Here is a 24,227-nt window from a genome sequence, read left to right on the forward strand (position 1 = left end):
TGGTCTGTTAACGGAGGTGACGTGTCACGTTAACCTCTGACAAAGCTTACCACGTCAGATGTCACGCAAGCAGGGACCAAACTGATTGATTTACACAAGGACGAAATTGATGGATTTACACAAAATTTCCAAGGACCAAATTGATGGATTTTCAGAAAATTCGCAACGGCTCTTTCCTTCTTTGTGAGTAACGGTTCTTTCTCCACTTCCTCATTTAGAACTATTTCTTCCCCAAATATATAAATTTAGAACCCTAATGTTATAATTCCTTACATAGAGTTCAAAATTCCCAAAATTTCTTCCCTAATTCAAAAAACTTAGAACCCTAATTTTTTTGATTAAATTTGAAATTCATAAATCAAGTGCTCTGCCTTGTAGATTCAGTGTTTAGAATTGATGGGTGGTGCGCGAATGGGCAAAAACAACTACAACAACAGGTATTCATCTTCAAGCTCTATGTACAATGATGATGTGAGAGAGCTTCAATGTTGGTGTCCTAGAATTTGTGTTGTAAGAAGAGCAAACACTGTCAATAACTCAGGAAGGCTTTTCTATGTTTGCCCTCTGCATAAGGTTTGTTTAACAATGGTTATTTGATGTATGAATGTTTTGTTTAAATTATACTGATTTTGTCTTTTGATTGTATAGGATGATTGTGAAAATTGTAATTTTTTTGGTTGGGTTGATGAAGCTGAAGAATTAGGCTATTTTAAAAACAATGATGTTGGTCATGGAAGAAATGCAAAGTTGATCGAGAAGCCAAATGATAGGGGCAAAGAAGAGGTTTGGAGGGCAAGGTTGATGGATAAAGTTGATTGTTTAGGAAGTGAACTTAGGTTGATTAAGTTATTGATAGGAGTATTTTGTTTGATTGAGTTGTTTAAAATGCTATTGTATTGTGCCAAGTCCATGTAATGTTGTAATGAAAAGAGGTTGTCAATGAATGAATCAAACCTTTCTGTCAAAAAAATTCAATCACATTGGTCCTTGAATTATATTCATATCCATCATTTCGATCTTTAAATTAGTAAAAAAAAACATCAAATTGGTCCTTGAATTATCATAACAGAAATCAATTGGATCCTTTGGACATACATTTGCTGAACAAAGTCAAAAGTAAAAGACAAACACTTTGATTATAAAAAGACAAACATTTGCATTATATCATAAGTCAATATTCGATGTTAATAAGTCATTACATAGCGAAAAAAACAACAGTACATAGCCAAAAAAAGCATTAATTAAACTAGTCCAAAAGCATAATTAAAACATGCATCACTGTTTTCGAAATCCTTGAGTTGGGATAAACTCCATGTACTGCGGTTGAGTAGAAGCGGATGGCCCGAAAATTGGATTTGGAACTCTAACAACATCCTCTTGTTGCACCTCAGTAGCAACATTCTCAACAACCGTTTCCACACTTGCCACATTACTTTGTACTTGTTCTTCAGGCTCAGTGTCAATCCAATTCTTTGGTCTCCTAAGCACACCTTGCTTTGCACAACTTCTTGAGTTATGTCCCATCAATTCACATCTTCCACATTGAGTGTCATTATAGGTTTTCTTCATGCCACTCCCACCAATAGGTTCTTCATTGCCATCCTTTCTCCTATTCTTCTTAGGTCTTCCTGCTGACCTTTTCACCTTTGGTGGCACAGGTTTTTCATAAGGTGTTGGTTCCCAGTAAATTTGAGAATTCACAGGTTGAATAAAGTAGCTATAAGTTGCCCTATATGAACCAAGGGTCAACCAATCATGACAATGATCTTCTGACTTGAATCCTCTCAATGCCAGTGCTGAACATGCATGCATACATGGCATTCCTGTTCATTCAATCCAACAAACTGTTCATATCCAAATATACATAAAAAATCAAAAGCAAATCAGACTTCAATACGAACCTCAACAAACCCTTTTTATAAATTGTTTAAATCAGGACGTGATTTCGTTCAATACAAATATAATGTTTTTCATTTTTAGTAATTAAACATAAAGACATGCAATTATTAAGTTTCTAACAAAAAACCCTAAAATTACTAATCTAAAAAACGCAATCAAACACACAGCAATCACAAACAAACAGCAACCAAACATGATATGAAGTTAAAAGTTGAAAAATAATGCCTAAAACTAAAACCAAAATTTCACAATAAAACGGACACAAAACAGGGACAAACGAACAAGAGTGAATGGAAAACAAAGTTGAATGTCTATACCTTGACAAACCACGAAATCTGACTTGAAAACTGAATCTTTTCCAAGGATGATCGCCGATGATGATGATGATTTTGGTGAAGTGAAGAGGGTGACGGTTTAGGCGGGAAGGTGAAAGGTTAGGGACTTGTTTGATGCTTCTGAGTGAAAATGTGAGGATGAAAGTGAATGGTAATAGAGGGGTATAATTGAAAACACAGGAAAAATGAGACTGAAATGTTAAATATCAAATTTTGACCATTTCCATCAGTTTAGTCCTTGTATACGTGGCTGACACATCATCACTGTTAACAGACATTTTGGACGGAGGGACTGATTTGATGGACGTCTGTAAAATTCAGGGACTAATTTGATATTTCAAATAATTAAGGGACGAAATTGGCCGATTTTTCAAAATTCAAGGACTATTTTGAGGTATTAGTCATATTGCAATCTCAATTAATCAATTAATAAATATGAAAAACTTTTCGTAATATGTTGTAAGATATCGTTTAATACAAACAAAACAAAAACTTTTAAAATAAAAACTATATAAAAAAAATATACATTTTTTTAAACGCTAAAATGAATTATATTACTACCAAATAGATTTTACTCAGCACAAAACAAACGTACTTGTTTAGAATGGAGAAGTTACGCAAACAAAAGTTAAAACCAATAGAAATGAAAAAGGAATAGAAGAATTAGCCAAAATCCAAACACATAAGAGGATTAAGTTACCGGTCATGATAACCAAAAGCAATACTTGACTTTTTTTCCTTCAGCCTTCGAAAGGGGAGCTTGTTATATTATTAAAAGTTGTAGAGCTGAGTTTGTTATATTAATAAAACCATATTGTTCCGCTATTCTTATTATGGCAATGCGTATAAATTACAAACAGTTGTTTTATGAAATTTTGATTAAAATTAATTTGATTTTGATTAAAATTATAGGTATGAATAATAGATATTTTGCACTTTCATATTGTAACAAATATTTTTCATATCAACATTAATATAATATAATATATTTCAAGAAAATATAACAATATAGTATAAATTTTAATCTTTTTAAATGACACCAACAAAATAGCATTCTTATAGTAAAATTTATGTAAGGGTATAATTTGAAGGAGTAGAAGTCAACCCAAGACGGCTTATTTTCTTTATATATATAGTGTAGATATATTTGTTAGACTACCAAATTGTAGTAAATGAACGTCAATACTAGATGGAACAGTCGAGGGAAAGCCTAACCAACTTCGCACCAATTGCCACGACACGCCAAAATAATTGCAATCCAAAAATAAATGTTTTGTTTTTTCTGAACTTCCACAACCAGTGACACAGATAGGAATCAATAAGGATAATACCTCTTTGACATAAATTATCGTTTATGGGCAATTTATTACGAAGATGTCGCTGAACAAACAGTCATATTAAGTTTGGCAGTGTTGTATAATGATGGGGAACCTCACTTGCAAGAATATGATACACACCACTAACAATGTAACCATCAACTGACTCTAGGATCCACACAAAACGATTCTGAATATTAACTCGTAGAGTCACAGAGAGTAGTAAATTCCTACACTCCCTTGCCAACTATTTCTCCCACGCCCTCAAACCCCTCTCCCACCTCCAAACCTCACGACCATCAGCCAAACCCAAAGCAAACATATCAGCAATTGTCCCCCTCTATGTGACAGCCAACTCAAACCGACAACAAAACTCAACACAGAGGCACATCCCCGACCAACCTATCCATCCAGAAAAAAACATATTGTCCTCATTACCAACTTTACACCATAAATTCTCCTCAAACTAACCACGCACGTGTAATCATACACCATCACATATTGAAACCAAATCCCTCCACCATATCAACCCATCCCTTCCTCCTTCTTTCAACTGACTCCCCGCAGGCCCGTATCTACCTGACAACACCCTATACCACAACCCGCCTCTATTAGTCATCATTCTCCAACACCATCTACCCATCAAAGCAAAAATTCAAAATCCTTATAACCCCTTAACTCCCATATGCCTTATCCAAACAAGTTGAATTCCAATCCACACAAGATATTTTCCTATGATCCTCACTTCCCCCCAAAAAGAAACAATTTAAAAGAGATTCAATATAGGAAATGGCACATGGGGGAGTCTTGAAGAAGGAAAGAGCGTAGACAGGAAGATAAGTTAGGACATAATTTAGAAGAACCAGGCGACCACTAAAAGGTAAGCGCCTACTTTTCCATCCTAACAATCAAAACTTTAAACAATCAAACAATGGTTCCTAAAACTTTAACCGATGCGCTTCACCTCTAATAGGTGACCTAAATACATAAAAGGCAACCGACCAACTTTACAATTCAAAACTAAGGCAACTTCATGTAGCCACAAATCATTGACATTCACGCCCACCATATTCTAGTGACATGCATGTCATATTTTTATACTGATTTATATATTAAAACAAATGTAAAAGTTAAACAAATTTAACTAACCGATACCGATGTATCCAACTAGATTCCAACATACTTAAAAATTTATCATAAACTTCAAGAAAAGGTAATAGTCATTTTGGTCCCTCAGTGTATCAAAATTTCAAAATAATCTAATTGTGCATTTCATTAGTCAAAATAATCAATGACATTAAAATAATTTGTTAATATTGTCATACTAGTCATTCAATATACTTACTTATTATCATAGCAGTCCTTATAAGTATTTACTTATTGTTATTGCCATCCTTACATGAAAATAGTTACTGTGAGTATTGAAGGATTATTTTAGCATCAGAGACTATTCTGACTAACAAAGTGCACAATCAGAAACTATTTTAAAATTTTGATACATTGAATGACTATTATGACTATTTGTTACACATTTAAGGATGAAAATGACTATTACCTCTTAAAGAAGTTACAACAAAGACAAAAAAGAGTAGAAGAATATGGACCGTTCGATTAAGGTCAGGCGATAACACCCCTAAAGATCGAGGAAATTACAATAAAGCCAAAAATAGCAAAAGAAACGAGGACCGTTGGATCAAGGTCAGACGATAAAACCCCCAAAGATGAACAAAATTACAAAAGAGACAACATTGAAAATGCAGAATGATAGTGGCAATATAGGAAGAAAACAACCTAAGAGTACTACTAATAACAAAAACAATGATATTGAGAAGCTGTTTCTTCAACTCTCCACCCTCACAAGCACGTTTTCTTTCTCCTTCTTCGATTCTTCTCTCATCCACTCCAAACCCTACCAGGTTCATTCAAATCTCTTTCCATTTTCAACTCTTTTCTCTTTTAACCCGTTTAATTTTTCACTCTTACCGAATTTGAGGGTTTTAATACAAAAATAATTCACCCATAATCTGTATCTTCAAGTTTTTTGAAAATCGAACTTCTCCCTTTGATTTGAAGAGGAATACGTTTTTTCTTTAGTTGTAAAGTCAGTTTTTTTTTTTTTTATATGGGTTTTTGTTAAAATGAAAGTGTTGTATTTGTCTGTTGTTAATTTCATAATAAATTAGGGTTTTGCATGTAACTTCAATTTTTTCTTTCTTTCAGGTTTTGGAATTTGAACACTGCTTGTTTGGTTTTGTGGTGGATTTGTATAGAAGAAGGTGTTAATTGCATTGTAAGTTTGTTTGATTATGCTGAAATGATTTTTTTAGACTGTGTTGTTTTTATTGTGTTTATTGATTTGTGATGGTATATGTAAGGTTTTATTGTATAGAAGAAGGTTTTATTGTAAGGTATATGTTTTTAACTGTTAAGAATTTTTGGGCTGTTTTTTCATGTTGTAGAATGGAGTCACTGGATCTAGAAATTTTAAGTAGGTATATGTTGTGTATATGTTGTATATATGTTGTAGTTGGGTATGTATAATATGGGGCATCTCAAGTGAGATGAGTGAGTTAACATGCGAGATGAGAGGTATAGTCCGTTAGATCAAAATTAAAATAAACAACCATCAACATTTAATTCATCGATTACATATACATGTGCGCGCGTGCTATATGAAGTATATCAAATGACAGGAGGGAGTTAATATGAGAGACCTAGATTAAAATAAATGATCAGCATTTAATTCCTCAATTAAAAAGGCACGTGTTCGCTGTTCACACATTTATCACTCATATGCGACATATGCGGGATAGATTCAAGTTCAATGCCTACCACGTTAATATTCTCTCTCACACTCACTCACGTTCTTTACTGAATCAACGGTTTTAGATTCAAGTTTAATACCTACCACGTCATATGTGGCACCTCACCCCACCCAATTTTTTTTGCTGAAAGCCACTGCCACATAATTGCTTCTTGATTATTAAATCTAAATTGGTTATTTAACTTATTAATGTCGTAGAAAAGTGTAGATGTTTAGAAAAAACAGAGAGTTTAGAAGGCACTGCTGGTTTAGATTACATACACAGGCACTGTGGTTTAGATTACATACACAGTAATCATGCGAAAGAGAGGGGGTAAAGGACAAACGAAGAAGGGAAACAAAAGAGATCACACAATTTTAAAATGGAATTTGATCTGATCTACACTGTTTGTTCTGATCTAATGATTATAATGTTATCCTCTCATCTCTCACATTAACCCACTCCTATCATTTCATATGTGTATATATTCAGAAAGGTTGAAATTTTAGTGGGGAGCGAGTTCCCTCACTGTGGTACAAGTGGCGTTGCCCCTCCTAGTCATATGGCAGTGTGAAGCTTTTTTTGTCCTTCATTTGATTTTTTAGTTAGAAAGTTTAGCCATAGAAAGTGGGTACGTTGTAAGCTAAATGGAGGTTAGACTTACAGTTCGCGTATCAAGGGTCATTATTGGCAGTGAGAAATTGAGAGTCAAACTAAAGCCTATTGAGCAAAGTATTTCGATTATTTTCAGATTATCAAATCTTTGGGGGTGGAAATAATGATTTCCACCCGTACGCGTGATCATTTTTGCCCTTACACTTCTATTGATTTTCTGTACTTTGTATCTTTGTTCGTTGGCCCCACACAAATAAGAAATAAGTTTCAGTGAAAAGAGGAAGAAAATAGCTTATTTTGGTTCGTTCTTCTTTTCTGTAAATATTCTCCTTGTCGTGTTTGATGAATTCAGACAGCCTACCTTTTATAAGATATAAAAAAATAAAAATATTTTACTACTTATCCAATTCCACATGTGGTGGTCTGCTAAGTTTGTTGTGGATTTTCTGTTTTGGTTGCATTGCTGTTGTTTTAATTGATTGAAAAATCTGATTTTGACTCTTTTCCTTATTCATAAACTTTATGTTTTAAAATCTGTTTGCAATGTCAACAACTCCATCCTTTTTGAGAGTTTTTGGTTGATGTGGGATCTAATATTTGTTAGTTGTACACAAACTGCAGGCTGTCCAAATCTGAATGCGAGGACTGTAATTTTTGGAGTGGACTTATGCATTGTTGGAAATAGAACTTGCTGCCATAACTCATAATCAGGCTTTGGAATTTAGACTTCGATGGACTGCAATAAAGAAGAGGCCTTAAGGGCCAAGGATATTGCTGAAAAGAAAATGGAGAGCAAAGATTTCACAGGGGCTCGTACATTTGCGCATAAGGCTCAGAAACTATATCCTGATTTGGAGAATATCGCTCAAATGCTTGTTGTTTGTGATGTGCATTGCTCTGCTGAGCAGAAATTACTGGGTAATACTAATGTGGTGGACTGGTACAAAGTTCTACAAATTGATCGCAATGACCATGATGGAATAATTAAGAAACAATACAAGAAGTTTGCTCTCCAACTCCATCCTGACAAAAACAAGTTTGCTGGTGCAGAAGCTGCATTTAAGCTGATTGGGGAAGCTCAAAGAGTTCTTTTGGATAGAGAAAAACGAACATTACTTAACATGAACTTGAGCAAATTTTCTATGACCAAACCTGCCATGCCATCTATTTTTCAACGGAACGTTCCGGTGAACTTTAATCCTGTGATGCAAACTAATGTCCGGCCCGTTTTCCCAAACATAAATCCTCCTCAACAGCAACAGCCGTCTAAGAAGCCAACTCAGCAGGGGCTTAATGGCAGTGGCCCTACTTTTTGGACTATGTGCTCATTTTGTTCCGTTAGGTTTGAATATTTCAGGGTAGTTTTAAATAGGTCTCTTCGCTGTCAACAATGTAATAAGCCCTTCATTGCATATGAGGTGAATCCACAAAGTACAAAACCGGCAACTAATTCAACTCGGCAAGCTTTTGGCCAGAAGAACAATGCTCCAAATCACGGTGCTTCTAAGGTTGGTGTTGGATCTCAAGGTGATTTGTATGCTAAGAGGGTTGGTGTTGGATCTCAAGGTGATTTGTATGCTAAGAGGTCCAAGAAAGAGTCTCATCATAAGAAAGGCTCTACTTCAAATGTCTCTGTAAAGCCAGATGGAAAGAGAAAGAGGAAGCACGTAATAGATTCCAGTGAAAGTTCTGAGTCTGTAGGCAGCACTGATTCTGAAGATGATACATTTTCTGACAACAATGGTTTTCCTGGCGTTTCTACTTCTAGAGAAGAGCGTCCACGTAGATCTTCACGGCAAAAACACCAGGTTTCCTACAAGGAGAATGGAAGTGACGACGATGAGTCACGGAAACCTTCAAAACAGGGAAAGGAAACTGAAATAAATGATCATAATGGTTTGGCTTCTGGTCTGGAAGATCATCAGAAAGAGGTAAAACAGAAGCAAAATTTTTATTCTGAAGAGAGCTTAAAAAATATAGATGTGAAAATTAAGGAGGTGGGAGGAAAAGAAACAGCGGGCAGCTCAAAGATAGAGGAATCAACAAATCATTCAGATGGTTTTGTTTATCCCGATCCAGAGTTCAGTGACTTTGACAAGGACAAGAAAGAGGAATGTTTCGCTTCCGGGCAGATATGGGCTGTTTATGATGATATAGATGGCATGCCTAGATTCTATGCTTTGATCAAAAAAGTTTTTTCTACTGGATTTAAGTTGCAGATAACTTGGCTTGAGCCAGATCCAGATGACGAAGAGGAGCGCAGGTGGGTTAAGGAGAAACTGCCAAGTGCTTGTGGGAAATATCAACTTGGTAAGACTGTAACCACTAAAGATCAACCAATGTTCTCTCATCTTATACTTTATGAAAAGGTCCGCTCTACTTTTAAAGTGTATCCTAGAAAAGGAGAAACTTGGGCTCTTTTCAAGAATTGGGATATCAAATGGTATATGGATGCAGAATCTCATCAGAAGTATGATTTGGAATTTGTTGAAATTTTGTCGGATTATGTTGAAGGCGCGGGAGTATTTGTTTCATACTTGGCTAAGTTGAAAGGTTTTATGAGTCTCTTCTCTCGAATTACGAAGGGAGGTGGTTGCTCATTTCAAATTCCACCAGCTGAGTTGTTCAGATTCTCTCACAGGGTTCCATCTTTTAAAATGACTGGTCTGGAAAGAGCGGGCGTCCCTGTAGGAGCCTTTGAACTCGATCCTATATCCTTGCCAATGGAAGAGATTACTCTTCCTGATGATTTGGAACTGAAGGATACATCTACTTCCAAGGTTAATTTGGAAAGAAGCAACTCAGTAGAGGAGAAGGATCATGTTGATCATATTGATGATGTTAGAGCTCCAAAGGTTTCAGTTGCAGAATCTTTTGAAGTTCCAGACCCTTCCTTCAACCAATTTGATGCTGAAAGGTCCCATGAAAAGTTTGAGGCGGGCCAGATTTGGGCATTTTATGGTGATGAGGACGAACTTCCAAAATACTATGGTCAGATTAAATGCGTTCGGAGGATTGACTCAAAAATTGAGTTGCAAGTAATTTATCTTACTGATTGCTGGGTACCTAAGAAAGTTATTAGATGGGAAGATAAGGATATGATCATTTCCTGTGGAAGATTTAAAATCAATCCAAGTGGTAAGCTCTGCACCTACAACAACACCAATTCTGTTTCACATCAGGTGCATGCTAGTGCTGTTCGAAACAACAAGGAATATGAAATTTATCCGCGGAAGGGTGAAATTTGGGCATTGTATAGGGGATGGAGAACTACACTCAAACGTTCTGATTTGAAAAACTGTGAGTATGACATAGTGGAAGTTACTGAAGACGCTGATATGTGGACAGATGTTTTATTTCTGGAGAAGGTAAGTGGTTACAGTTCAGTTTTCAAGGGTAAATTAAGCAACGGAGGATCAAAGATGACCATGACTATCGATAGGACCGAGTTGCTCAGATTCTCCCACAAGATCCCTGCTTTCAAACTGACGGAAGAACATGGCAGCAATTTGAGAGGCTTCTGGGAACTTGATCCGGCAGCAGTACCACACCATTATCTCAGCAAGGAATAATAGGTAAGTTGGGTGTTTCAGCAAGAAACCTTGCTTCACTGTATTAGTGCTAAACTGTTTAGCCAGGGAGCAGCATTTGCTAACCGGATTTCATTTTTTGAACCTAGAAGTTTTTTTTTTTTGTTATATTAAACTAGATTAAAACTAGTACTATTTGGGTTATTTAGCAGCCCCTGCATAATTACCGTTCATTTGACAGCACATGTGTTTGTTGTTCTATCTGCCTGTTAAAGAGGTTGCGCTGGTTTTATGCTGCTTTTGGTGTTTTGCTTCTGTTCTGTTCATATTTGATTCTCTGTTGCCAATTGAATCTGTACCATGAGTATTGTTACTGTTGTTCTCTCTAATCAATCACTGCATGACATGTGAAATATTTATTTTTTATTATGCATTCCTATTCAGTTTTTTTCATTCAGAAACGGTGCACATGTCATGCTGGTTTGGAGAAGAGCACCAATAGTTCCTAGTTTTTTTTGTTTATCATGTTATAATTACAAAGTTTCCACCGCCGTTTAGTAGTGATTAATCTCCTTCGGACAACATGTGGGGGACACAAGCAGGGATTTCCTCTATCAGTTGATTTTTTTTTTTTTCATACGCAAGAGTCCGGCTTGACCACTTGATTAAGGGATCCAAATTCCTTACCACTTGGAATTGTTTTTCCAATTAATTTATATTTGTCATGTTACCGGTTAGAATTATTGTGGTTTAATTTTCTAAAAACACATGAAAAATATTCATGCTAGTTAGACCTCCCTTAATTTCTAGTTACATTCTCCTAAACAAATGAAATAACCCAAATTCTTAAAACGCCTCTTGCCTCATTTTTGTTTTTAGTAAACTTTTTTCAATGTTCAAACGTCCCCTTCACTTTTCCTTTCACCTCATGTCCAAATGTGAAAACAATTTGATCAAAGTTTGAAGGAACTTGTACAAAATATTTTCGTAGCTTTCTCTATAGAACTGTTTTTTGTGCTTTATTTTTTCACTGTCTAAGAATTGCATCACTGTATGTAAATTCAATTCAAAGTATGTTTACATAAACTCAATTCAATGTTCCACTCGTATATTTGGAGTTTCTCGGTTTTACTCAAACTAATATATTTATGTAAATTCAATTCAAGAATGTTTACACAAGGCTTAATTGTATGTTTGATTGTATGTTTGATCTCTTATATTTATTTTAGTTTTTAAGTTGGTTCTTTATATTTTAAAAGTTGGTTTATTACGTCTTAGGTTTCAAGTTGATCCAAAACGTTACTCACGTTGAACTAAATTTGTCTCTTTCACTACATGATATTGAGTTTAATAAAACAAAAAAATAACAAAAATGTTTTAAAACTGATTTTCTAAATAAGTTAAATTCCATCATCCATATTGTCAACCGAATCTTTCAACGGTTAAGTGACGGAAAGGACTATCTTATTATAATGTTAGTAACATTTTGAACCAACTTTAAACTTTTAAAACGTTAGGGACCAACTTTAAACTTTTAAAACATAATGGACCAACTTAAAACCTAAAATAAATATAGGGGATCAAACATGCAATTAAACATTCACATAAACTCAGTTCAAGTACTAACTACGCACATTTGAAGTTTCTAACTAGCATTGTTCTATTCTTAAAAAAAAAACACTAATATTGTTCTAGTCGTGACGAGTTTGGGGTAGTGAGTCTGGACTTGCTCCATTGATCTACCCTTTAATTATCGTCAAATTATGAGAGATAAAAACCAAGTTGAAGTGATGAATTAGTGAGATCCATTTTAATAAATGAACCAATAGATCTCATTAATATTCTACCTACTTATCTCTCTCACACACACAAAACACACATATAATGGACAGTAAATGAAGAGTAAACAAGTGGAGTAAATCCAGGCTCTTGGATAGTATGCATGGAATCCTAGGTTCAATCTCATTGTCTATGTTGTACAGACAAAAAAAAACCAAAACTGAAGCACACTTAAGTAATCCCATATCAAGAAAAACTCAATTCAAATACGTTAACGCAAACTCGGTTCTAATACATTTAATACAAACTTAGTTCAATGAGTTCAACTTAAGTAATTTTACACTAAAGATATTTTGGATATCATTGTTATAGACATTTTGAGGGTAATTTGAGTTAAGTCCATCGGTGAGTACTTAACATTATAAACAATGGTTGGATATTTTAGTCTCATGAATTCGTAAAATAGTAGTAATTGAATATGTTAACCCAAAGAATGTTGGTAGACTATGTCATTTGTTGTAAATTTGTGGACTAATATTCCATGTATAATACTATAACATGTCTGCGTAAAAAAAAGTACAATACTAGCATGTTTTAAATCATGCTTTTGAAAAAACCAGACTATTATTATGCATGATGGCAATGCTTTGATATAAGATATTTGTTTCTGTAGTTTTTGTTGCTCTTTCGCTACGATTAGGAATATAACATGTACTTTCATATCACAAAAGGGCATTTGGTCTAGTGGTATGATTCTCGCTTTGGGTGCGAGAGGTCCGGAGTTCGATTCTCCGAATGCCCCTTTTATTTTGAAATAAATTCATTACTGTTTCTTTAACAAATTTAGTTTTTCTCATAAATTTTTTGGGTAAGAAACCATACTTTTATAAATCTAACCCTATTTAAAGAATTATTTAGAGAAAAAATGATATTAATAAATGGATTTTGATTGATATGTATTGACAATGTACGATTGTTTACAATGCAATTAATCACGACAATTAGACGTTCAAAAATATTTGATTTTAATTATATCTACTTTAAGAGTCATACAAATAGATGATTTGTCATTAATTGATATTGTAGTATGTTTTTTAGCTGATAGTGCATAAAAAATATTCTTATAATGTTGATTATCCATTATAGAAAATATTCTATTTATATGAATAAAAAATAAAAATAAATCTTGATTAACCATTATTTTGAAATGTTAAAAAAACTATTACTTTTAATGTTGCTTTGTCTAGTAATCTTAGTTCAGGTCATGCATCATAAATTCATAATCCACACAGTAATTCATAATTCTAAACGCTTTCTTGGTTCTTGTCAAGCTCAAGCATATCAACTTTGTCAATTTGTAAAGTTTATGGGTTCATCCTTCTTCTCACAATATATTAAAGGGTCTTGTTAACGATGTCCCCGGGACACTCTTTAAACATACTAAAATAATCAATTATCATTTAAAAAAGTCAAATATTTTGTTTTTCAATGCAATAATTACATGTATTTTCATAAATATTTGTTATTTATGATCCTTAAAGAGTGTTTTAAGGGCACTAGTTAATATTTTCCTAGATTAAATTTAACACTGATAACGAAAGAGAAATGACACGTACCTTGTTTCAAGGATTTAAGTCTCTATCCCCCATTGTTTTTTTTTCCCTTTCGCATTTCAATAAATTTTGTGTGGGGTGCAGATAATTCATTTTTTGGGTAGAAATAATTGTTGGTTTTAAAGCGGACTAATACCTTAAATTCATATTTGAATTTTAAAAAATTGGCTAAATTCGTTCCTGAATTTTGCGAAATATCTATTTAGTCCCTTAATTTTACAGACGTCTATCAAAATGGTTCCTCCGTCCAAAAGCTCTGTTACGGGTGATGATGTATCCTCTTGCATGATGTGTTGTCTTGTACACGTGTCAACAAGGCAGCCACGTGTACAAGGACTAAATTGATGAAAATGGTAAAAATTCGAGATTTAACTTTTCAGTGTAATTTTTCCTGTGTTTCCAATTATACCCCTTTATTACCTGTGTTGTCATGGATCGATTTGAGACTTACTGTCATAATTTGAGAACTAATTTGATGGATTTTGTTATAATTTAAGGGCTGATATGATTGATATTATTTGCAGAGAATGAGTACAAGGAGATATGGCATGAGAGGACCAGTGATTGCAAATGGCATGCATAAACAAACACCGCTAAGGGGTCCCGCTACACAAAATCCAACTGCTCCTGAAGTTATTAGAGTTCCAAATCCAAATTTTGGATCATCCGCTTCTACTCAACCCCAATACATGGAGTTTATCCTAAGTCCAGGATTTCCAAAGCATTGATGCATGTTTAAATTATGTTGTTAGACTAGTTTAATTAATGCTTTTTGGACTTGTTTAGTTTATGCTTTTTTGGATATGTAATCACTTAAGAACATCAAATTATTTGATGATTTATGGCTATTTCATGTTATTGTTTGGCTATGTAATGACTTATGAACATCAAATATATAACTTATGATGATATGCAAATGTCTGTCTTTTTATAATCAAAGTGTCTGTCTTTTACTTTTTACTTTGTTCATCAAATGTATGCACCAAGGATCACAGTGATATCTGTTGTGAAAATTCAAGGACATATTTGATGGTATTTTCACTAATTTGAGGATCGATTTGATGAATATGTATACAATTGAAGGACCAATTTGATTGAATTTTTTTGACAGAAAGGTTTGACTCATTCATTGACAACCTCTTTTCATTACAACATTACATGGACTTGGCACAATACAATAGCATTTTAAACAACTCAATCAAACAAAATACTCCTATCAATATCTTAATCAACCTAAGCTCACTTCCTACACAATCAACTTTATTCATCAACCTTGCCCTCCAAACCTCTTCTCTCCCCCTATCTCTTGGCTTCTCCGTCAACCTTGCATTTCTTCCATGACCAACACCATTGTTTTTAAAATAGCCTAGTTCGTCAGCTTCATCAACCTACACAAAATATTTACAATTTTCACCATCATCCTATACAATCAAAAGACAAAATCAGTACTATTTAAACAAATCATTCACACATCACATAACCGTTGTTGATAGTGTTGTCTTTTCTTACAACACAAATTTTAGGACACCAACATTGAAGCTCTCTCACCTCATCATTGTACACAGAGCTTAAAGATGAAGACCGACTGTTGTAATTGTTTTTGCCCATACGCCCACCACCCATCATTTCTGAACACTGAATCTTCAACAATGATCACTGATTTTTGAATTTCGAATTGAATCAAAAAAATTAAGGTTTTAAGTTTTTTGAATTGGGGAAGAACATTGACATCAATTCATGGAACAAATTTGGGGGATTTTAAACTCTAGGTGACAAATTATAACATTAGGGTTCCAAATTTATATATTTGGGGAATAAAGAGCCGTTAATGAGGAAGAGGAGAAAGAGCCGTTGACAATTTTTTGAAAATCCATCAATTTGGTCCTTGGCAATTTTCTCTAAATCAATCAACTTGGTCCCTACTTGCGTGGCATCTGGCGTGGTAAGCCTTGTAAGAGGTTAACGTTACACGTCACCACCGTTAACAGACCAACTTAACGGAGGGACTGATTTGATTGAAAATTTTATAAATTCAAGGACAAAATAGCTATTTGGCAAAATTCATGGACGAATTTGTCCGATTTTTAAAAATTCAAGGACGAATTTGAGATATTAATCTTTAAAGTGTGAGTATAGTTAGGATGTCGGTAATCATAAATATATCTTTATATTATTAGATATAGCAAGTTTTATATAGATAAAATATAAGGGTTGATTAGAGCTTATTAGGAGTGGTATCCCCCACCTTACAAGCTATTTTTATAAAGATGGATTAAACTCACTATCAATACTTGATATTTATCAATTCAACTTCAAAACAAGTTTAATCTATCCTTACAAAATTAGAAACACATCAAGCACTATAGCCTAGCGGTAAAATGCTTGCGGTAAATCAGTGGCGGAGCTAGGAATTTTATAGAGCCTGGGCAAATTTTTTATCACAAAACGTTAGTTCCTTCCTGCGAATAATTTCACATTTCCTGCAGATAATTTCACATTTCCTACGGATATATCTTTCCTGCGGAACCTAAATCCTTGGCAAAATCTGCAGGAAATGTGTTTCCTGCGGAATTTACACAAAAATCCGCAGGAAAAGTTAAAAATTCTAGTAATGGTTGAGCTTGCTACAAAGAAAGTTGGAGCCGAGCCTGGGCACTAGCCCAGACTATGCGGTAAATACTTATTTTTGTTTATCAATTCTATGCACAAGTTCAACATATTCCTGCCGCAATATATTTATTCAAGTTCAGTACGTTCCTGCCGCAATATATTTATTCAATTCGAGATAGAGATACATTTTATATTTTTCAGCTTTTTATATTAAAAATAGGGAGGTTAAGATTTTTTTTAAGAAATCAAAATGAAATATAACTCAATAAGAGTGGTTTAACTCGCACAAGGTGTGCCAAAGAGAACCACACAAAAGAAATACAATGTTATGAGTCTATTGCCATAAAGCACAATGAAAAAAACGAGAAGAAAAAATTACTCCCTAACATCCATACATAATAAAGGGTACCGCCAACAATCATTATAAATAAGGAGGTTAAGTATTGGCTCGACCGGTTTGCCAGAAGCCCTAATTCATCAATTTTGGTCAGTTCAATATGGTTCAATTACTTATCTGATCCAACCAGCTAGTCCAGCTTTTCAAACCCTAGTTTTATATGGTGTAAGTTGTTTAAAACGTTGTTTCAAAAGCATTTCTAAAAAAATACGGTCAATGTATTTAAAGTTTTTTGTACCATTCCTTTTGAGTTTTATATTCTAGAGTCTAACTATTTCTAAGTATTTATCAATAAAGTTAGACTATTTCGATATAAGTTATATATTATTTTCATAAATCATCAATAAAAACTTAAAACATAAGTCAAAATTTGCTCATGAGCATGTTCTAAATTGTTTTCATCATTTTGTTCAATCCAAACATGCTCTATATCCAACTAATCCAAGTATTTTACCATGAATTATGCTTTATATCCAACTCATCCCTGTCAATGGATTCTTAAGCCACCATGCTAAGAACTTAAAACATAAATACCAACTCATATCAATAGAAAATAACAATGTATATGACCGATCATTATTATTTGCAACAAAAGGAAACGCAATAAAAAACTCCAAAAGTTTTACTGTTCAGTTTTTAAGCTTTTACTACTTTTGCCTTAAAAAAAGGGGCATTCCGAGAATTGAACTCGGGACCTCTCGCACCCTAAGCGAGAATCATACCACTAGACCAAATGCCCATTTTAATTAAATTCTCAGATAAAACATTTATATAGTTATAACACTTTCTATCTCTAAAAAAAACCCGCTACCTTTTCCCTCCAAAAAAAGATCCCTTTTCTTTTTCTTCTCTCAGTTTCTGTGCCCTAATTCAATTTTTCAATTTTAGGGTTTTCTTTTTCGATTGATAACTCCAATGGCGAAAGACGAAGAACATCGAATTCACGCAAACACTTCAGATACTCAACCATTCGATGACGATTCCTCTTCTCACTCAAGTAATTCTCTTTCTCTCTCTCTACGATTCTTCGATCTATCTTTTAACATAATCCTTCAATTTTACTTCAATTTTTGTTTTTTAACTGATTTAATCTTAGGTCAATACGAGGATGACAAAGAAAATCGATTCTTTGAAGATACGGTGCCGTTTGATGACGATGAAACTCAGGCGGTGGATCTTGGTGATGAAACTGAAGTGTTTGATGATATTGCTGGTGAGACTCAGAAGTTTGATGATTTTGATACGGAGTTGTTGGGTGAAGGGTATGAATCTGATGGAACTGAGGTTTTGGAGGATGTGGATGATGAGGGTGTTGATGATCATCAGTGTAGGGACAGTGGTGGGTCCGCGGATCGTGAGGATGATGTTAATCGATCGTTTAATGAGCGTAGTAGTGACGAGAAACACACTTCTTCTGGTAATTGATTACTTTTTTAACACTCATTAGTAACTGTTAAGTTTGTATGTGAATCAAGTTTTTAATCTTTTACTACTTTTGCCTTAAAAAAATATTTTTTAGTTGGTTTCCTTGAAGTTAGTGATGAGACAGAGTTTTTGGCAGTAAAGAACAAACACTAGAATAAATAAACCGTAGTATAGACGAGGATGTTGCGTTGAATGTGTGGTATGACTAGATGAGTTGTGATAGTAGCACCTGTGGTAATGTACGTGAGTTTTGTCCTTATTTTAAATGGTATGGCCCTCTTTGCATCACCGTCTTTATAAAGTATTTTATTTTCAACTATTGTGTGATTATCTTCACTTTCACCAAAGGACTAAATGCATTGAAAAGTTAACTATTCTCTGATTTATTTTCTTGTGAATATTCTTCATCTTTTTGATCCTGTAGCAAATTTTTTATTTTCTTTCAGGTTCAATGCCACTGCGGTTTACATTTCTCCGTGCAGAATCTTTGCGGGAAGTTGGTCTAGCTAAGCGAAGTATGAATTCAAAACATACCGAAGATCAGCCCAATTCTGTAATGGGTATGAATCAGTTTTGTCAGGAACCACATGCTGTAAAGAATAAAGGAGAATCCTTTCTTGGATCTTCTGAGAAGGTTAGGGAAGCTGATCAGGAAGTCAATCATGAGAAACACAATGTAGAAATTGAGGGATTTAAGAGTGGAAGTATGTCTAATTCTGCTAGAACGACAGTGAGAAAACTTTCCTATGATGATTTACCTGTTGAAACAAATGAAGCTTCTCTCAGTAACGATGATTTCAACAAAGGAGATAGCTTGGATAAGTTACCTGACTACCATGGAGAATTGGAAAGGTTAAGCTATGTTAACTCTCAAGAGCCCGGGGAATTATCTCAGCTCAATGCTCTTGATTGTATAGATAGGTTTATCAATAGTAATATTATGGAGTTGGATGAAGAAACTACACATGTTACTAATAAGGAGAAAAAGTCAGAACCACTTCCTTGCATAAAAGGGCCACAAAGTTTGTCCAAGAAAATTAATGATAAAACCAGAGCTAAACAGACTGAGATTTATGACTGGGATGATAACCACGAGGATGAAAGCGGGGGAGGTATATACCTAAGAAGAAAGGAATATTTCTTTGAGGATGGAACTCATAGGCCAAGATCTTTGCCAGGATGCCGGAAGATCAAATCACGCCGACCAAAAGGTGATGAGGAAGAGGAAGAACAATCAAGTATCCCAGTTAAAAGGAAGACTGCTGCTCGATCTGAATCAAGACTGGGGATGCATAATCTGAAAATAAGGGATGATAATATACAAGGAGCAACAAGAAAGTTGGAAAGGAATATTGCTGATGAATTGGATGAACAAGTTGACGCCAATTGCTCCAGAGGAGAGATGGGTCCTAATAGTAATGAAGTTGGACATGAAATGTTGGATGTAGGTGTAGATACTCAAATAGCTGCTGAAGCTATGGAAGCCTTATACAACACTGTGGAGGTTGTTGATCATGTTACTAATGATGCCACTCGTGTTACTAGAAGCAGGTCATCTTATCAACTCAATAACTCTTCCACTGGAAAAATGGGGCCAGTTACACCAAAGGAACATACAGGAAAGTATGACAGGAAAAGGAAAGTTGATGTTAAATCAGTTTTGCAAACTTCAGGTTTATCAAAGAAATGTACTAAAAAGGTTGGGCAGTGTGAAAAGAGCAATGTGGTGAGCAGATCAAAGAAGAGTAAGCTAAATGCAGAAGGCAACCAAACATCTGGTGCTAATGAAAATGGTAGAATAGTGTCGTCTCCGGTCGGTGAGAGAAGAAAGTCAGCCAAAGCTTTAAAAAGACATCAGCTTGGTGATTTAAATAATCTCAAAAGTAATGATGGAGGGAGTACTGTCAATGAAAAACAATTTCATGGTGATGATTTTCATTGTACACCAATTGCTCGTAGAACTAGACGGTCGTTAGCAGTGGACACATCATTGAAAAGTTTGAGAGAAGGGGCATCAAGGATTGACCCCCATGAGAAAAGTAGCGGAGCTGCTCTACAAGCAGCCAAAGGGTTGGGTCCTGAATCTACTCTGGGTTCTTCTGATCACTTTGCAGTAGATGATACTGCTGAATTGTGTCAACAGGAGAAATTTGCTTCAAAGGAAAATATTGGTAATGGCGTTGCTGTGGATACATTAGATTATCCTAGAAGAAGGAGATCTCTTCGGATTAATAAGTTTTCTAATCATGATGAAGGATCTGAGAATTTAGCTGGCTCATCTAAGTCATTCAAGCAAACAGAAGATATTGGGAAAGGTTCATCTAAGTCATTTCAGCAAACTGAAGTTATTGAGAAATCTACTACGCGGAAGAGAAAAATGAGGACTCGTTCTGTTGTCAAATCACATGTGAATAACCCCAGTTCTTCATCTTCATGTGGTGGTTTGGTAGTACCTTCTGAAGATCAAATGCAAAGAAAAAATTTGGAGTTAAATCTGAATTCAAATGTTAAAAATAATGCAGATGTCTGGCTCTCCAACAAAAATTTGAAGGTTGCCATTCCAAATGAATCGCCAAGAGATGGATACAAGTCGCCTGACCTGGCTACCACATCTCCAGCTAATTGCAAGACACCCGTGAACAATGCATCGCCTGTTTGTATGGGTGATGATTATTTCAAGAAATCATGCAATAGAAATCTTTCAAAATCATGCCTTCACAAAGTATTTCGTAAGGATCTTCTTAAAGAAATGCGTAGCTTAAGTGCCAGTAGACCCGAATTAATTACTCCCTCTAAGGATTCAAGGAAGAGGAAGGATATGAGTGATGTTCGAATTCTTTACAGCCGCCACTTGGATGAAGATATTATTAAGCATCAGAAAAAGGTATGGTCTGAATTTTTAGAAACTCCTATGTGCAAATACATACATGTAGCTCGGTTTTAGTTAAATTTTGTTTCTCGTGTTTATTACAGATACTAGCACGACTTGGAGTTTCTGTAGCATCCTCAGTTGCAGATGCAACCCATTTCATAACAGATCAATTTGTGCGTACACGGAATATGTTAGAAGCTATTGCTTTTGGAAAACCGGTGGTCACACACTTGTGGATTGAGAGCTGTGGACAAGCTAACTGTTTTATGGATGAGAAAAATTATATATTGAGGGATGCCAAAAAGGAAAAGGAGTTTGGTTTCAGCATGCCAGTCTCACTAGCACGGGCATCCAAGCATCCGCTTTTAGAGGTAAATATGTGGAACTCATGATAAGAAAGGATCAAATATTGACCATTAGTAGTAAGTTATTTGACCTTTTGGATTGATCACATATCTTAAGTAATTTCTATGTTGACCACCTATGCAAATATTGCTTGGTCATGGTATGCATCTGACCTCACTTAATTTATACTATATAGAATATATCTGTATATATGACTTGCAAACCCTACCCAATGGTATAAAGACTTGGTTGTTGATATATATGCCTCACTAGGACTTTTAATCCTCTTAATTTAACAACTTTTCATTTATGTCCCTCTAGCATCAATCGTTTAGTGTTTCCTTATTTTTCGACCTGATGCGATTAAGCAACCTGTTTTTTTTTTGGTGTTGATCTTATACTTTTTGATGATGTAAAGTTGTGCTGCATCGTCTAATTGTAACCTTGGTTAGCAAACAAGGTGTTGCAAAATTTAGTGCCGGCTCTAGTAAAAAAGATTGCGTGTCTCATTATCTGCTAGAGTGGATTAATTACTGCACCAAAACTAAGTGAACCTAAATTAATGCAAAACTTCGAAGGACAAAATCTTAATTACGCCTATTTCAAATACAAATAGATGCATTTTCTTTTTGTTGCTCCTGATGAATCATCATAATTTTCTGCAGGGTCGAAGAGTATTGATCACCCCAAATACTAAACCCAGTAAAGAGATAATTTCAAGTTTAGTATCGGCAGTTCATGGCCAGGTTTGCATCTTTCTTTGTGATTACTCTCCAGCTATGCTCATCTGTGGTTGAAGAAAAATATATGTTTAATATTTCTTCGTTTCCATGTTTTTCCGTGAACAATTGCTAGATCAAACAGAATTTTCCTTGTTAACTTCATTCTAATTTTATTATGAGTTAGTATTGCGGTTCATTACTGATTTTTAATCGTGAAATTGTCTATTGTTGTCTCCTGGGCTCAGAAACACAGATCCATGTTCGTATAATTGAACTCTCTATCTCTCCCCCCCCCTAATATCTCTTTGCTTTTGACCGTGTCTCCTAGGCAGTGGAGAGGGTTGGCAGATCTGCTTTGAAGGACCATAAAATTCCAGATGATCTTCTGATCCTATCATGTGAAGAAGATTATGCCTCTTGTGTGCCTTTTCTTGAAAAGGGTTAGAAACTGTTTATTTTGACTTTAAAAACTTATCCTCTGCGCAAGATTAAAAATGCTATGTGTTACATCTGCAGGGGCTATGGTGTACAGTTCAGAATTATTGTTGAATGGCATAGTTACTCAGAAGCTGGAGTATGAAAGGTTTGTTGTTTGTTGTTTTTGTGCTCGTGAACAATGTTTTCATTCAACACAGGTCTTGTCCTTTGGGTTAGGGGGATTTAGAACTTTTTGGTTTATCCAATTCCTAGTGCAGGAATTTCTGCTTCAAGATTTTAATTTCTAATGTGCTTCTACACGACTGCTTCCTCTAGACCACAAATTTTATGATTAAGGTTATGTTTGCTAATATTTATGGTAGTTCATTCCTGATATTCACCTTTTGTTTGCAGGCATCTTCTTTTTGCAGACCACGTGAAGAAAACCCGTTCCACTGTATGGTTGAAAAGAGATAATAGAAAATTTACTCCTGTGACTAAGTGCAATTAGAGTTGTTTGTTTCTTCACTCAACTTTCTTGACGTTTATTTAGTTTAGACCACTTGTAGATTTTTCCTGGTCCACGTCCAGACAATTTTTTTAATGTATATTTGTCACGGAGAATAATGTGAAATGTTTTTTTTTCCCTCTTTTCTTTCGGTTATTTTGCTCCATTCTGCAATTCTTTTGTAACAATTGAATTGTGGTGCTAATAATAATAAGAGCAAGTAATACTATCCCAGTATTAGCTGTGGACCTGGGTAGTGCTTCTGCAATTAAGTAAAAATAGTACGATGAATCGGAGGTATCCTATGTGATGTGTTCATATTTTATAATGTTATGCTCCTAGTGTATATGGAAGTGCTTGCCAATTGAAATTTTGAGTTGGATTTGTCTTTTAAGTGTGTTTGGTTTTCTTTTACAACACAAACATGTTTGAACGCTTTTTGATGCATTTTTGCTGTGATTTCCAGAAGCTCTAAATACTAGCTTCTACGTCAACATGGTTTTTTTGCCGCACTTTTGATCAAACTCATGTTTTACGGACACAGTACCAAATAGATACTAATCGACAGCAAATCTATGAATTAGGTAATCGTTTTTAGGTAAGTATTTTGGTAGTATTCTGTTCTGCCATTTATAGTTGGCTGATTAGTAGAATCGAATGACACACTCATTAAACACTGAATTGGCGATTGCTGTTTGCCAAGGTTAAAATCATTTAGGGTCTGTTTGGTAAGGTCACTAAACGAGCTTATAAGCTCGTATGACAAAAAAAGTCCTGTTTGATAACCTCCTCAACATGAGCTTATAACTTATAGCTTATTTTTCAGACGCTATTTCAAGTAGCGTTTGAGCTTATAGCTTATCATTTTTTCTTCCAATTTTACCCTTATTATTTTATCTAAAACCCACTTTCATCCTTATAACTTAAAATAGTTATGTAATAACTATCAATTATTATGTCTTCCGTTTATTTTTTTGGGAAGGCCTTCGACACTTATTTTTTTAGGAATGATTAATAATCCCATAGAAAGAAAAAAACAA

General features: G+C 34.8%; 2 protein-coding genes and 2 non-coding genes across 6 annotated transcripts; 3 read left to right on the forward strand and 1 right to left on the reverse strand.

Moving 5' to 3' along the window:
• Positions 1–5,308: 5,308 nt before the first annotated feature.
• LOC11440843 (uncharacterized) lies at positions 5,309–10,873 on the forward strand. 3 transcript variants are annotated; one of them, XM_039830307.1, is made up of 4 exons: positions 5,309–5,466; positions 5,771–5,840; positions 7,591–8,496; positions 8,536–10,873. In XM_039830307.1, exons 3-4 carry the CDS (start codon positions 7,701–7,703, stop codon positions 10,539–10,541), a joined length of 2,802 nt encoding a protein of 933 aa, XP_039686241.1. In that variant the 5' UTR covers positions 5,309–5,466; positions 5,771–5,840; positions 7,591–7,700; the 3' UTR covers positions 10,542–10,873. The 3 variants fall into 3 exon arrangements, with proteins under 3 accessions (XP_039686241.1, XP_039686240.1, XP_003594017.1); XM_039830306.1 differs by having other exon boundaries at positions 7,582–10,873; XM_003593969.4 differs by having other exon boundaries at positions 7,591–10,873.
• Positions 10,874–13,008: 2,135 nt separating this feature from the next.
• On the forward strand, positions 13,009–13,080 carry TRNAP-UGG (transfer RNA proline (anticodon UGG)). The gene has a single exon. It is a non-coding gene; the product is annotated as a tRNA-Pro (tRNA).
• Positions 13,081–17,565: 4,485 nt separating this feature from the next.
• Positions 17,566–17,637, reverse strand: TRNAP-AGG (transfer RNA proline (anticodon AGG)). Its single transcript has one exon. It is a non-coding gene; the product is annotated as a tRNA-Pro (tRNA).
• Positions 17,638–17,727: 90 nt separating this feature from the next.
• LOC11432048 (uncharacterized) lies at positions 17,728–23,492 on the forward strand. Its single transcript, XM_003593971.4, has 8 exons — positions 17,728–17,895; positions 17,995–18,315; positions 18,770–21,207; positions 21,297–21,566; positions 22,206–22,286; positions 22,591–22,702; positions 22,779–22,845; positions 23,094–23,492. Exons 1-8 carry the CDS (start codon positions 17,814–17,816, stop codon positions 23,188–23,190), a joined length of 3,468 nt encoding a protein of 1,155 aa, XP_003594019.1. The 5' UTR covers positions 17,728–17,813; the 3' UTR covers positions 23,191–23,492.
• Positions 23,493–24,227: the final 735 nt, after the last annotated feature.

The sequence above is a fragment of the Medicago truncatula genome, chromosome 2 (assembly GCF_003473485.1).
Source record: "Medicago truncatula cultivar Jemalong A17 chromosome 2, MtrunA17r5.0-ANR, whole genome shotgun sequence".
NCBI classification, from domain to species: Eukaryota; Viridiplantae; Streptophyta; class Magnoliopsida; order Fabales; family Fabaceae; genus Medicago; species Medicago truncatula.

Bases quoted from the DNA above. Each gene is read 5' to 3' on its own strand.
- LOC11432048 (XM_003593971.4), top strand. From the start codon at position 17,814: ATGGCGAAAGACGAAGAACATCGAATTCACGCAAACACTTCAGATACT. The intron at 18,316-18,769 runs GTAATTGATTAC...ATTTTCTTTCAG, and splicing joins CGAGAAACACACTTCTTCTG to GTTCAATGCCACTGCGGTTT. The intron at 22,846-23,093 runs GTTTGTTGTTTG...TTTTGTTTGCAG, and splicing joins CAGAAGCTGGAGTATGAAAG to GCATCTTCTTTTTGCAGACC.
- LOC11440843 (XM_039830306.1), top strand. From the start codon at position 7,701: ATGGACTGCAATAAAGAAGAGGCCTTAAGGGCCAAGGATATTGCTGAA.